The 15,379-nt window shown below is 40.5% G+C and overlaps 1 protein-coding gene across 2 annotated transcripts in view; it reads left to right on the top strand.

Moving 5' to 3' along the window:
* LIN54 (lin-54 DREAM MuvB core complex component) overlaps positions 1-15,379 on the top strand; it is a 37,649-nt gene that overhangs the window by 3,152 nt on the left and 19,118 nt on the right. For both annotated transcript variants that reach the window (XM_030947337.1, XM_030947338.1), the window contains exon 2: positions 12,768-13,501. In XM_030947337.1, the coding sequence (XP_030803197.1) occupies positions 12,803-13,501 (699 nt within the window). In that variant the 5' untranslated portion in view covers positions 12,768-12,802. The remainder of the gene's footprint in view (positions 1-12,767; positions 13,502-15,379) is intronic.

The following is a 15,379-nucleotide window of genomic DNA, read 5'->3' as shown; positions in this document are numbered from 1 at the left end:
AATAATCCCTTGATTAGTCATGGGGTGCAAAGCTACACGAAGTGAGAGATTCCCATGTTCCAGATCTGGATGTAGATTGGTAGCTCCTTAATTTGGGCATCACTCCCCTTCAGAAGCATCCTTCTGCTATTGGATGTGTTGCTGCCCACATGAGGGGCATGCCCTTAGTGTCGGGCTCTGCTTTGATCTGTTGTGTGAGTTCTAGGTACATCTGACTCCCGATCTTTAGGGACTGACTATTTTGGCATTTCTGTTCCTTTGGAGTAACAGCAGTTTCTGTTGCAGACTCAAGCAGTCTTTCTTCCTTGGGTGAAACTATTGTTCCTGTGAAAAGTCTTTCAGGTGTGATCCCTTGGTGCTGCTCTGGTGCTCATAGACTTTGAACAGAGCTGTCTCAGCACACTGACTCACCAGAATTTGTTTACTACTTTGTGGATTAGTTTTCTTCCTGGGTTGGACACCAGTGTCAGTGGCATGGAGAAAATGGGTTTGTGACAACCTACAGTTGGTTTTGCATGGCTTTGCTCCTGCCTGGCTCCTTCATCTGGGCTGCCCTTGCAGTTATACAGATGTTTGCTAGCACGAGGAGGGAAAATGGATGGAAACAAGCAGGCAGATACCAAAGGTGGACAGGAGACCTTCAGCAGTAGTTCTGGTTTAATACGCACAGGGAATTGAAATATGGGAAAGTAATGCTGCTGCTCATGTACACACTAAGTCACAAATGCTGTTTGAAATAACCATGCAATAAAGGTATTGCTAGGATATTGCTCACACTAAATCCTAGGAAGCTGTAGCAGGTGCTTGTTTTATTAGTGTATAATGATCAGTTTGTTGACATATAAGGTTTTTTAGCTTTTGCTTTTACTTTTAAAATTATAGTAGAAGCATAAATTACTCAGAACTTGCCAAGGGAAGAAGGATCTTCATAACTGGTATGTGGACAAGTTGGTTTGTTGGTTTTTTTCTTTGCCAGTCTTAAAAAGAAATCAGCTAACACCTCTATTATAAATATGGCAGTGGAATCATGAACTTAAGCAATCTTCCCATGGAAAAGAAATGGAACAAACCCAAAACCCTCAACTGTGTAATATAAAATTCTCATGTACATATCACTTGACAAGTGTCAGTTTAAACACACAGGAGTTGCTAATTTGTGTACCTTGCCCATTCTTCTGATCTGCTGCATACAGTTGTTTGTGTGGTGTCTCAGGCAGCGAGCAGTCACTTGGCAGAGTGTAGAGTAATGGGGAGGGAATGGTGTGCATTGGTTGAGGGAATTGTGGTTGCCTTGGGAACTGTTTTGTGACTATAGATGGTTAATTTGTGGTAGAAGAACACCTGGTATTTTCCTAAGTATTCCTTGTAACTGTTGGAAAAAAGACAGGATACTTACACTGGTTATGTATTCAGCATGTGATATGGAGTGAGGTTGAGTTTTTTTCCTTGCTATGGTTTGCCATTGGTATTGTATTTGATAAACCTAGAGCCATGGTCCTCTGGGAGGTATGCAGACAAACTGCCTCCATGACTTGTCTTATGTGGAGACTGGGAAAGAAAATGGAAATTATTTTGTCTATGTTCCACATACCTATTTTGTTACTGGGTTAAAGCTATTTGCTTTCACTCTGCTATTACATATGCAAACATGGTGAGTTTGCAGTCTTAGATGATTAATTTTTCCACTTACCCTTGTTAATCATAGCTTCCTCATGGATTCATCTTTTTCTGGTTTCATGACACGCATTTTGTTAAAGCATCTCTAGCGCAGTAAGCTTAAACAAAAGCCTCTCTGTTGAAAAAACACAGTGCTGAGTGCTTTTGTAATTCTTTGCTTTATGACAAAAAAACTTTTCAGTTTTAGAGATAAAACAGTGTCAGAGAGAGTAAGAAAATGGGGAATGCCTGAAATGAATGACACTATTTTACCCATTATTGGAAAAAATAGCAAAATTGAAGTTAATTAGGAGAAATGTAGTACCGCAGATCACCTATGTACAGTTGTGCTCTTTCATTTGACAATATGTCAGCAGAGCAGGGTGAGTTTTGATTATACATATACTTCTGTGGAGGCTTTTCTTACAAATGAATGAAAGCATGTCTGATGTCAATAGTTTCTTAAGAACTACATTTCCTATTTTTTTGTGTCATTCTTTGTGAATTTCAGTTGTCTGTAATAGTTAATGTGCTTGTTTGTATTTGTCAAAAAGGGATGAGAGAACACAGCAAATAAGGAGATTACCTAGCCTGTTCTTTAGTTTGTTTTGCTTATAAAATGACCCAATAAAAGGATTTGTTTCTCGAAGATTTATTTGTTTTCCCCTTGAAATCAACTTAAGCAAACAAGTGACCTTCACTTTCTAAAGTGCGACTCGATTCAACTTTGCATAGGTAGGTGTTCTAAGTCCTTTGCACTAGCAAGCAGTCAAGAATCTCTGGAAACTATGAATCTCTGGGAACTATGAACCTTGTGCTGTTATGCACTGATCTTTTCTTAAAATATGTTTTCTCTTTGCTGTGAGAATGCCTGGACCATTAAATGACCAGTGGGTGTTTTTCCATTTGCAGAGATTAGTTTTGGTGCCAGTAGTGTGACCTGGCTACACTGCAATGACCAGCAAGGCTGTAGTCAGTTTTGCACTTGATATTGGCAAGGTTTGTCACTCCTGTTTCTTGTGGACAAAAAAAAAAAAAAGTGGATTTCCCCGAGAGAGAAGCAGAAAATAGGCAAGAGGGAGGCTACTTGTGAATTTTTACCATTGCTACTGGAATGACTGGGAAAAATAAGAGCTCATTCTTTATTGAACAGGAAGGTGAGTTTTGGTGTTATGTCAGCAAAAAGAAATAGGTTGAATAAAAGGTTTTGACAAGGTGGATGTCCTGGATTCTTAACAAAAATTCTTAATGACATTGATAAATGCAGATGCTATGGAATTTTGCAGAAAGACATCCCATAGTTATTTTCAAGTTCTATTTCTGCTCCTGGCTTGGTTTCAGTGGACTCCGCAGTTTGACGCCGAGCTCTTTGGGTGTGTGTCCTGAGCTGGATTGTGGGTGAATTTACAGTGACAGCCTGTGGTTCAGGTGTGTCCAGCTCTTTGTGGGTGTGTGGTGCTGTTCACTGTGCAGTGATGAACCAGGGCAGCTGAGTCACACAGAGAACCTGCCAGGCTGCAGGTCAGCTCCACTGTCCTGTCATATGTTAATCACTGTTCATCTCCAGTCCTCAACATTATGAACTGGCAAGAGCTGTCAAAAAAAAAAAAAGTTGGAAAAAGCTTCTTTTGTATACGCAAATTGGTTTTAGATGTAATAAAGAGCTGGATCTTGCTACATTAAAAAAAAGCCAAAGAAGTTTTTTCCATAGAAAAATACAGTTAAGGCTTTGCATACTGTTGTTTCTTCACTTAGTAATTCTGAGAAGGAGATGAACATTCTGGATCTGTCTCAACTCAGGCAGTGTAGTGGTGACTTGTCCAATGGGTGGTTGAGCATATTTGGCATGAAAATCCAATTTAGAAGGTACCCTGTAAGGACAGATTTGGACCTTTTCTCAAGTCCTGCTGCTTGTTTAGGTTGGGTATTAGGAAAAGGTTTCTCCCCCAGAGAGCGATTGGGCACTGGAATAGCCTTCCCAGTGAGCAGTATAGAGAGTGCGTCCAAAGAACTCTTCTTCCTTGGCATGGTGCGTGGAATAAAGCTTCTCCAGGGGTAGCGTGAGATACAGTGTCCATATCTTGCCATGTCACTTTCACATATTGAAACCAAAGTTGTAAGAGATACAGTGTAGTCCTAGTCACTGAAATGTTTCTTTCTGGCTAGTACTGTCTGTAAGTTTTTGAAGTGCTTATCCAAAGCTGTTGGCTTTCTTACCTACAGCTAATGAAACTTAGGAGTTTGTGTTTCAGAAACTCTTCAACTTGTCATGTTACAACACATGAGACTTCAGAGGTCTGAGCAGCTTGCATTTGAAGGGACCCACATAGTACTGGAGCAGGGATGAAGATTCCACAGAAATTCCTGTTTCTCCTGTTGAATTGATCTCAACTCAAAATCTTAATGTGGAATTTCATTCCACAAAGGTCAGTCAGCTATTGCACAGTCATAGTTGTGTAAGTAAGTTTTCCCAAAAGGAATACAGAGGTGCTTTATCTAGAGACTGAAGTGGGAAGGAAGTGTTAATAGTGGTTTTTCTGAACGAGGGAGTCTGAATGCAGTCCTGGTTTCCTGCCGGTGAACATTTATCTTCAGCTGAGCCCTTCTGCAAGTGAATGTATTCTGGACTTGTGGAGTGCTGTCATGTTTAAAGCTGGTATAACTGCTGAGATTGCGGCTAGAAGCATGTTTTCCTGCAAATCCCTGCAAAGTAACTGTTTGGGCTATCTGTGTTTTTTGTTTCAATGCTCCACTTGAGTCAAAAATGGAGAAAGCCAACCTAGATAAGTTTAAAAAGCAGTAGTGGCCGTAGCAGCTTTCACTGCTGTTCAAATCTTGACAGCACTACCTTTAAAGCATGGCACTTTTTTGTTTTAAGGTTTTTCTCTGGTTTTCATCTCTGTGGTGTTCTAACTTTGAAAAGGATCGTGATTGCATATGACACATAAGGAATTAAGCTTTTAGGGCAAAATTTTCTGTGCCATTTTAGCTGTTTTATTTTGAAATTAAATACTTCACTGAAATCAGTGTCATGTGGAGGGTTTGTTTCAGTTAGAATGAACTTCATGCATTGTACCTAACTGGGCAGTGCTAGTGTAGTATAGGTGAGATGCACTTAGATCATCATTGTGCTTTCCAGCTAGAAATCTCAGTAAAACTAGCAGGTTACAATTCTGTTGTGATGAACTCTTGTTCATAAATACAGCTCTAAAATGTACTCTTGCTGAAATTGCTGGCAGCAAGCCTGATCTTAAGGGTGTGCAATATGATAACACCTGCTAAAAGTCTGTGGGGAACTCGATATCAAGCCTATGGTGGTAGTTTTCACACTTGTTGTTTAGAGTGTTCTTGGTGTGATATTGCTGTGTCTTCTGAATTCTTCTGTAGCCTCACATTGAAGGGGTGTCTGGAGTTTAGAAAGTAAGACCTTTATTTCAAGCTGTATATAGAAGACAAAAATCTGCTTTTTTGGGCCTAGTGATAAGTACTCCTCACATTTCAGGTGTGTTTGGTTTTTGGTTTTTTTATCAGTCAAGCTAAGTTCGCTACATATTTATTCAATGTAACTTTAGATTTGTAATGCCTTACTAGTGGCCTACTGAACACGGCAAAAAATTAAATTACATGAAGTTATTTTAATGGTTTCTACTTTTGGTCTCACCACAAAGTTTATATGGAACATAAGGTTAGAAGCACTTGATTAAATGTAAAGGCCCTAAAATCCACAAACCCAGAATTTGGATTGTTCACTGTAGTGAACACCTTCAGAATGTATTTGGTGGTTGTAGCACCTGTGCAGTTCTGTGTTTCAGCTTTGTGCTATGGCATGTTTTGAAAATGACTAAAACCTTGGCATGCAAACCAAGGGAAGGGTGAAGGGGAATGTTCTTATTTCTAGTTTCTATTTTATTTTTAGTTTGCCTAAAGCTCTGCTTGAAAGTAGAACATTACAGAAGGCAATCTGAACTGCTTTGAAGTATTCTGCTGCCTGGAATGTTATTTCCAGTACTTTCCTGGAAAGTTGCTGTGAGTGAGGTGTGTGGTAAACAAGCAGTGTTTAAGACTTTAACTAATGACTCTGAGTGAGTGCTTGGAGTTTTGTTGTGTTTTGTTCAGTAATACTGCTCAGTACCTCTCAACAGCTGGAATGTTCTTCCTTAATAATCTTCTTTTGTAATAGGTAGTACCTTTGGGCAATGTAGTATTTTCTTGTGGTGGATAGGGGGTTGTCCAATCCAGAACAAGATATCCCAGTGTTTTGAAATGCTGGTTTTCTAGGAAACAATGCACCCACTTGTACATGTAACATAATTCAACCATTTGCCATTTGTATGACATGCTGCTTTTGTTGAAAACTTAGTTAAAGCTTTTGTCCTTTTTCTTTCCACCTTCAATTTTGCCTGAAAGGCTCTGACTCATGGGGATTTTTGGTTATGTACTGTTTCTAAGGTCCTTGTTAGTTTAATTGTAAAAATTGCTTTTGTACTTGGTGTATAATTGAATTTCAGTGGTAGCATGCTGAGATTCCTTCTATGTGAGAAATAGTTTTGATGTGAAGAAAACAGCTATAGGTCACAAGATAGCTGAGTCTTAAAGTGAATTTGTAGCAGCTGTTGTGGTGAAGGAAGAAGATGCAGTTTTGTAAAACTTTTCTATTTTGAAGACAGTAAGACATGAATATTTTTGAAAACTTTGATTTTTTTTTCTTTACAGCATGTCTGCAAAGAACATAATCTCTTTCTTCCTGTGTGTATTGGGGTTTTTGGGCAGGAGTGGGTACTCATTGTGTTTTAAGTATCCTTGTCAATATTTTGTACTGTTATCTGTTAATTATAGCAGCATGGAGAGCTTAGTAACTGTTCTATGGTTGAATTATTGCAACATGCTTTTATTCCCCTCCATCCCAAGAACTGGAAGATTAGGAAGACGAAGAAAAGTGGGTGAATGAATTGCTACTGCAAAACAGTGTTTCCACTGGATTGTACTTAAATTGTTGCAGCTTCGAGCTGCTCACAGAATCAGGGAATGGTTGGGGTTGGAAGAGAGTCCTAGAGATCATTTAGTCTAACAGAAGCTAGGGCAGGCTGCATGTTTGTGTCTAGGTGGGTTTCTGCAGAAAAGGGCACTCTGCAGCCCCTCAGTGCAGCAGTTCTAGATAGTGACCCCACTGTTCCTGACTCACCCCAGGACACCACTGGCCTTCTTGGCCAGAGGGGCACACACTGCTGACATGCATGGAACTTCTGCCCTGGAACTCCTAGGTCCTTCTCCACAGAGCTGCTTTCCAGCAGGTCAGCCCCCAGCTTGTACTGGTGTGTGGGATTATTCCTCACCAGGTGTAGGACCCTGCACTGACTCCTGATGAATTTCATTAGGTTTCCCTCTGTCCAAGTCTCACTGAATTGTAGCACAACTTCTTGGTGTATTAGCCACGCCTCCCAGTTTTGAATCATCCACAAACATGCTGAGGATGCACTCTGTCCCTTCATCCAGATAATTTAACAAGTTCAGCAGGAGCAGACCCAGTACTGACCCCTTGGAGAACACTGCTGGCTACAGGCCTCTAACCAGACTCTGCTCCAGATCACAGCCCTTGGCTTCCCTCTTCTGATGCCTTTAATTTAAAACCCTCCTCACCATCCAGACAAACCTATGAACGAAGATCTCTTTCCTTTCTCTGTCAGGTGGATCCCCCAGTCCCTCACAGACCAGGTTTCTGAAGTGACTCCCATGGTGTGAGCCCCCAAACCCCTGCTGGTGGCAAAGGGGGGTACCTGGGGCTGCCTTAGCTCCAGCATCTTCCCTGCTGTCATGGGTGTTTCCTCTTCAGTCTGCAGAGCAGTGAAGCAGTTTGGCAGGGACACCTCAGCCTTTGGGAGAAGTCTCTTCCTCCTGCCAGTCCTTGCTGCTGCAAGCCTCCATTCTTCAGCATTATTTCCCCTGTCCCTTCTGGGTGTGCTGGTGGGGGAATTTTTGGCACTTTGGCTGTGGGTTGTGCTTGGAACCCACCATCCAACTCTTTCCTACCGCATGCTGCAGGAGATAACACCTGGGCACACCTTTTGCAGACAGGTCTGCTACCTGTCCCTGCTCTGGCAGAAAGGTCTAAGCGCTGGCCCTTGAGGGCCGGGCATTTCAAATTGCTTAGTCTCTAAGTATTAAGGTCCCAAAAAATCTGATTTCTTCAGCTCAGTAGCCTTCAGGAGTTTAAATATCTGCCAGGATTGGAGAGAGCAGATAAGCAGAAGCTGAAAAATTTGAAAAGCCTTTAAGCAACTGAAATGTGGTTGGCAGCATCTCATGCTTCTCATTTAAATCATCAAGGATCTATTCTGTATTTCCCCTTTTTCCTCATGTTCTTGCCTTTGTTCTAATGAATGGACTTAGGAACGAAATATATTGTGTTTTTAAACCTTTGCCAGTTAAGGTTTAAATATGCCAATTTTAGCAATGTAACCATGTAATGTGGGATTTTTGAGTTTTAAAATCCTCACATGTGAGCCATAGCCTGCTGGCGGTCCTCTGCTGCACCTTGATTGGAAAAAGAAGAGATGGTGTTGGCACATTTTTGTCTCAGCTATGGAAAATTTAAATGTTACCCCTTTTGTACTGACTAGCTGTTGATCCTACATTCTTTTATAGTAATTTTCATTAGAGTCCACTGTACTTGCAGTGAACAATTACTTGTTAGGTTGTCCACCCTTACTTTTCTGCCATTCATCTGACTCAGGTTTTCAGCCTCATTCTCCCCTTTCTTGAGGGCAGGCTTCATTGTTCTTCTTCATACTTCTTTTTAAGGGTTTTTGCACGGTTTTAGCTCAGAAATTGCAAATATTTGCTCTTGCTGGCTCTTGAGGGTGCTACTCTCAAGTGTATCTGTCCCAGCTTTAAGGAACTACTAACAGATACTGCTGTATCTGGCAATGATACTTAGTTTCCCTTAGCATTTTCCTACTGGTCCCAAGAGAATCCCTGCTCCTTCAGGGGTACGTTAGATGTGTTGCATTTATGAGGCTTTTGATTTTGGACGCTGTGGGTTTGTTTTGTACTTCAAGAGGTGTTCATATAAAAGCTGTTACTGATTTGGTTTCCTTATGTTCTGGTGAAAGTGACACTTGGGAATTTGGTTGAAAAATGAGCATTGCCGGTGACTCAAGGCAGGTCTGGCCAGTGTTCCTGGATCTGTCAGGTTATACCAGAGTGTTCCCATGGCTGAGCACCCCCAGGCCAGCAGCTACAAGTGGTGATGAGTGCCTTGGCCCTCTGCTCTGTTGTCGTGGCCTTGCTAACATGCATCACCTTTCCAGGAGTTGGTGTAAAGCTGGTCTCAGCAGCCTTGTTTCTGTATAATCTGAATTTATAAATGTGTGTTTTGGTTGCAGTACATAGCCTTGCTGGTGGTTTTGTAACCTTTCACCCTACTCAAACTGCTCATGGTTGCAGGCAGGAAGGTTGGCTATTCTTAGTGGAATGGAGATGTTTCTGCATGTAATAAAATGCAGTTATTGTAAAGTACAAGACGTTTTTATGTCTTGCATTTTGTTTACTTCTTTGTACATCACTGTGCTTAATTATAGTGACTTTTTTTTTTTTCCCTGTTTAGTGTGGCTGTTCTGGTATTTTATCAACAAAGATGTTGATATGATTGATCTCATTACTTTTAGCAGTTTCTTAGAGATTTTGCAGTGACATGCTAGTGATGGAGAAAAAAGATAAAAATCACAGATATCTGTCAGACACTATTCTGTATTTTTGCCTACAATCCTGATCCTCTTTATATTCTTCCTTACAAATCCTCTTTATCCTTTACACCATCATATATGTATATATATTTCTTCCTGAATATCAATAATAGGAATCTGTTTTATGAGTAAGATGATCACTGGTGTTTTGCTCAAGCTGAGAGTTTGTTCGCTTCCTTCTCCTTACTGTACCTAGCACTTTTCAGAGTTGTTGGTCCAGGACTTTGCTGACAGTATGCTTTAGCTTCTAACTTTTTTTTTATGTGTTTGGCTGGTTGGGTGTTCTGAGCTTGCTGTGTTTACAAATCTTCATTATGTGAATTTTTCGGTGAACTTTTATTTAATTGTATGGCCATTATTTTTAGGCTAAAATTATCTGTTTGGTAATCTGAACCTAGGATATTTGCTGAGTTTCCCAGTCTGAGGCTTAAACAATTGCTTAGTCTAGATTGGGTTTTTTTCCTTCAGGCTTTAAGAAAACACGTAGTGATGCATGTTTTCAAGGGGTTGTAGTTAGAGCTTGTGCATTATTCAGTATTCAAAACATAGCTGCTGAAGTGAAGGAAACTTTCAAGGGTTTAAATAGTTAAAACTATTTGCTACCCTTTCTTGACAATCTCAAGGCTCTTAGGATCTTAAAAGAGTTTGGCGTGTTTTTACTGTTGGTAATCGCTTTAGTAGAGCAGCTGGAAAAAGGGAAACTGTATAAAAGCATTAATAAAAAATAAACAGCTGAACTGTTGAGAAATCCTGGCTAGATACCAAGTAAAAATCTGCAGGGATGTTGAAGTTGCCTTTGACAGCAGTCTCTGGTACAGCCAGGATGAAATTTTCACTGTTGCCTTTCAAGTATCTATTCCAGTCATGTCCAACCTGCAGTGAAGGAATGGAGCCAGTGGGTTGTGTTATGGTTCTTCTTTGCTGTTGTTGAACACACTAGCCTGAATTTGGAATAATGGAATAAGTTTAAAATAATGGAAGCTAAGTTTAAAATTACCTGATAACTGCAAAATCTTCCTATGTGATTGCCATAAGTTGCTCATACAGTAACTATGAGTAATGTTTCTTTCCTTTTCACTTGTCAGTTTCTGATTCCAGACTAGATGTGATATATTTCTTTTTCTTCTGCATTCTGACTTGCAGTGGTTAGTTTGGACTCAAAATGCTGTTTAAAAGCTTGACTTCATGTATTTTAATATCAATATGCTTTCAGCTAGATATAGGTATTTAATAAGCACTTAACACTTTGTAACATAACCAAATGGTAAGGATAAAGAATGCACATAACTGATGAACTATAAAACTACTTAGATATATTTAAGATTTTATGATCATACTGTTAAAAGATGGTAAGAATGGCCTTTCTTGGGAAAAATGTGTACAAATGGAACCCAAAAGCAAATTATTTAAAACTATTTATGATTACAGAGTGAGGTGGTTTCCCCACTGTCTAATTTAGATGATTCTCTCCTTTTCAAACTTGGAGGCAATCATTGCATGGATTGTGCTTGACGCTAGGAGTCAACTTCTGGATCCAAGCCCTTTGTGCATATCAGTATAGAACAGGATGATGCTTTGGTTTGAGGTTTATTTTTTTTGTGTCTGAAATAGTTTGAAGTTTTACTATCTGAGCCACAAGCCTTTGCAAGTTGCTGAGGTTACAGTCAAGTGATACAGCTCAGAAGAAGACCTAGTGACCTTAACACGTGCTGTCTTCAAAAACAGTCTACTTTTGAGTAATCATCTGTGCAGTTAACCTATTTGACTTTAAGGCAGCAATATGATCCTCTTACTAATGTGTCCCTCAGAGGTGGCTGTTTTGTCTAGGGCTGCTTACCAGGGCTGGCATCACTCTGCAGGCATTACTGGGGGACAAATGCTTTCCACTGGAGGTATTTCTGGCAGTGACATCAGATAACTTTGTATCTTTAAATGCCTGCCAGTAAGTGAGCTGTGAGTTTGACTGTCAGTGCAGTTCTTTCAGAGCTCAGGCTTCTTGAGTGTCAGGGCAGCTTGGTCTGGCTGGCACTCTGAGGTGAGGGGCATCAGAGTGGCACCCTTGGCAATCAGGGAGGCCAGGACTGCTCCAGCATAGTCTCTGGAGCTCAGCATGGAAACCATGTAATTCTAGCAGGGCTTTTTCCCCCAGTCCTTCCACCTTGTGGGTGAAATGCAGCTGTTCTGTAGTTAGCTGCTCTACAAAACGGGCCCACAACAACTCCAGAGGAAATCATGTCACCCCCTGCATTTGGTCAATGTTTTCACTGGCATGCTTCCTCATGAATTAGTATTAAAACTCAGCTCTGCTTTCCCTAGCAAGTAGGAAACAGAATTTGCAAGGATTTTGTCCCCTTGAGCTTATAATTAGTACTCAGGAGCATGTAGGCAGACCCACTGGTGTGCTCACCCATCCGAGGCCCAAGTGTGCTCATGGCGTCAGCAAGTGCAGAAAATGCCTTAGGGAGCTGATCTGTTTTCAGACTCTTGACACTGATACAGCTTTAGGGGAATGGTACAGTGTGGCCATTTCCAGCAATGTCTGTAAGGTTTCTCAAGTGGAAGTGACTCTGGTTTTGAATCTCACTGCAGGGGTTCGTTTAATATATAATTTGGGTGCTCTTAAAAATTCCTTTTATTTTTCATATGGTGTGTTATTTGTTTTGTGTTTAGAACATCTTTCAAATCAATCATGAATTTGTGTGTTATATACTCTGGTGATTATTGAAGTAAAAAAATTTCTGAGCTCTTCTTTTCATAGCCAGCATCAAGGGATTATCTCTTCATCTTGTGAGTGGCAGGGCTTTGGCTTGATCTTATGATAGGTGGCTGTTGATTGACCTTTTGAGGTTGTTTAAGTCCATCACTAAACAGTCATTTGTTTTTCTGAGATTTCCAAAATAAAAATTTGGCGAGAATGTTACGTCTGGTACGGATAACAAGTCTCTTGAGCAAGATAACCTGGTAATCAATGTTGGCATGTATGAAAATACATCATCATCTATTAGATTTCTTTAAAGCTGTTTAACTCTTGCTTTACACTTTGGTGAGTTTAAATGTCTGTGCCCATATTTTCAGAGGGGAAACACTGCTTCTTTGTGTACTTTGGTGTGAAGAGTGGACTGGTAATGCCTTTATTTTACTTCAGCGAATAATATTGTAAAGGTTTGATGTAAGTTATTACTGAGACTAAATTCAGCTTGGTGTGTTACATTTTGATGACAGGTTTTTTTCCCATGATAACCCTCCTGTGCATGCACAATACTTTCAGTCTGAAAAAAATCGACTGTATTTTCTTCTTTGGTAATATTATTCATAAAGCTTTGAAAATATGTATTTTCTGGAAGCCAATAACTTTTTAAAATATTGCAGTACCTGCTCCGGCCATCACTGCCACAGCTACTAAAATGGAGGTGGTTTCAGCAGAAGTGAACAGCTTGCTCCCTGAGGAAATCATGGACACCGGCATAACTCTGGTGGAGGACGACAGCATCGAGGCTGTTATCGTGTCGTCGCCCATGGGAGGAGAGTCCATTCCCATGGAAACAGAACTGGAAGAAATAGTGAACATAAGCACCACCAGCGACTCCTCAGCCACGACCACAGCCACAGTCACCACGGAATCGGTTCCTGCACCCAGCAGCCACTCGGGAGATGCAGCACTGACCACCACCACAACCCCAAGCCCTGATGTGAATGCAGCTGTAAAGCCTGCCTTTCCAGGTGGCCTCCATAAACTTGGTGCTCAGACCCCTGTCACTATCTCAGCTAATCAGATTATTCTGAACAAGGCCACTGATATTAAAATAGGCAGTCAGAGTATTAAACCAGACGGGCAAAAGCTGATTGTAACAACTTTGGGCAAGTCTGGCCAGCCTATTGTTTTAGCATTACCCCACAGCCAGCTCCCGCAGTCGCAGAAGGCCGTGTCCCAAGCCCAGGCTGGAGACTCCAAGGTACAAGGCCAGCAGATCAAAGTTGTCATTGGAGGTCGGTCGGAAGTGAAACCTGTTGTGGGTGTCTCAGCTTTGACGCAGGGGAGTCAGCTGATAAACACTGCGGCCCAGCCCTCTGTCTTGCAGTCCCAGCAAGTAAAAACAGTACAGGTAAAATGAGTTATGCTGATGAAACATCTTCAAACCAGTTCTGTTGCTGCAATTGTTGTCTGTTTCCTGCACTGATTGACACACTGTTGCTTTCAACCTTTGCATTTATTCTTTGTATTTAAAAAATACAATGCTGCTCTTAGCCCATGCTTTCATCTGTGGATGTGTTTGCCATTTTATGCTGTTTGCCTCTAGCTACTGTCTAGAAACTTAGGGTTTGCCTCAGAGAAAGTGAACTATTCAGTAGATTGAAGATAATTTTCTCATTATTTTCATTTTATAAAAATAAATTCTACATACTTTCAGGAAGAGTGAATTCAACTTTATGTGCCTGTTGTTGTTTATTCAAAGCATACACTCCTTTATGGAAGAGTAACTTCTGCCTATTACATTCAGTTTATTTAAACAAACTCTCTGAAAAAACTTCTAGCATCCAAAAAAGAACAGAAGGGTGTATCTTGTCTGCCTCAAATCTAGTTATCTAAAGCTGAACATTCAAGGTTTTGTTCCCAATCTCTGGCATGGATCTTGAGATATTTGAAACCACAGAGAATCTGCTTGGATCTGAAAATGTGTTGAAAAGACTTGGGTTATGACCCAAAGGGTCTGATTCTCATCTGTTATGTGGCAGAATAAATGTGAGTGACTTCCTTCTTCCTTTCTGCAGTGAGGCAGAAATAATAAAAAATAAGACTTCTTAAAGTGAAGGACAAGTAGAACTCAATGCAGGGTATGATGGAAAAATATTTATTTTACTGTCTAAATAAAATGAGAAATTAAACTCTTAAGTATGCTGTTAAAAATAATCAGCTGCACATAAAAATGACAAAGTTTAAAGAACTTTATTAGCCAAATGTTCCTTGATTAGTGTTTCATGGCAGGTGAATAAGATCAATTCTGAATATTTTCTTTAAAGTTGCAGATGATTCCTTCACCAATTCCTACTACTTTTTGTTGCTACATCATACCTGGAAACATATTTAATAATGACCATTTGAAACATAAATGATTGGCACTATAGTTTTTAAGAAAGTCTCTGCTCAGCAGTCGTAGAAACATTTAAGAGTGGATCAGTTCCTGTTATTTGGCTTCATTATTCACTGCCAAGTGACAGGTACAGGAAACTGGGGAAAACGACATAGCTGTGATGTGGTTTTTCCTTGCATGAGATGATTTGTGCTGTCAGTGACTGAAATCAGTGGCTTTGCCATCAACCCCTTCAGTTTGCCATTGGGAATTCCACACTTTTCCTTAGCAGAAGCTCTTACTAATGGACTTGCATCCGTTTTTAAATCTAGTTAATTGCAGTTTGGGTCAATTTGTTTTGTTGTGGTTTCTTTTTGTTAAGCCATTGGTTCCCTTTGCAAAACAGATTGAATTGTTAGCACTTGGCATTCCTTTTTGTCCACAAGGCGAGGAAGAAGTAGAAATGAAAAGCAAGAAGACAAGGTTAGCACCTGATACTGCAGGGGAAATTATCACGTTAGCACTTCATAGACAATGCTTTTCCCTGCAGAAAATTTCTGAAGTGTCAGAGTGACATGAGGCTGGGTGAGAGAAGTCTGGCTCTACTCTACCCTGAATGACAAGGGAGGTAACTCACACCTCGAGTCCCTGTCTTAGAAAATGAAGTGATTCTTTTACCCCATCGCCCTGAACGAGCCCCTTAATCTTTCAATGAGTGGAAAAGGAGGCTGTGAATGCCTCCCTGACTCCCCATGAGTCTCCTGTAATTTATCTCTTGTGAATCAGCTATTTCAGATGGAGGGCAGCACAAGACTGACTTGGTGCTGAGAATGAACTGGTGCAGATTAGATGACAAAGAGCTCTTATCAGTTCTTGTGGTCACTACCATAAAGGCTTTGTATATCGTTAGAG

This window comes from Camarhynchus parvulus, chromosome 4 (assembly GCF_901933205.1).
Source record: "Camarhynchus parvulus chromosome 4, STF_HiC, whole genome shotgun sequence".
Classification (NCBI taxonomy): Eukaryota; Metazoa; Chordata; class Aves; order Passeriformes; family Thraupidae; genus Camarhynchus; species Camarhynchus parvulus.
Note: the sequence above shows the minus strand (reverse complement) of the source record. Positions and strands in the feature narration are given on the sequence as shown.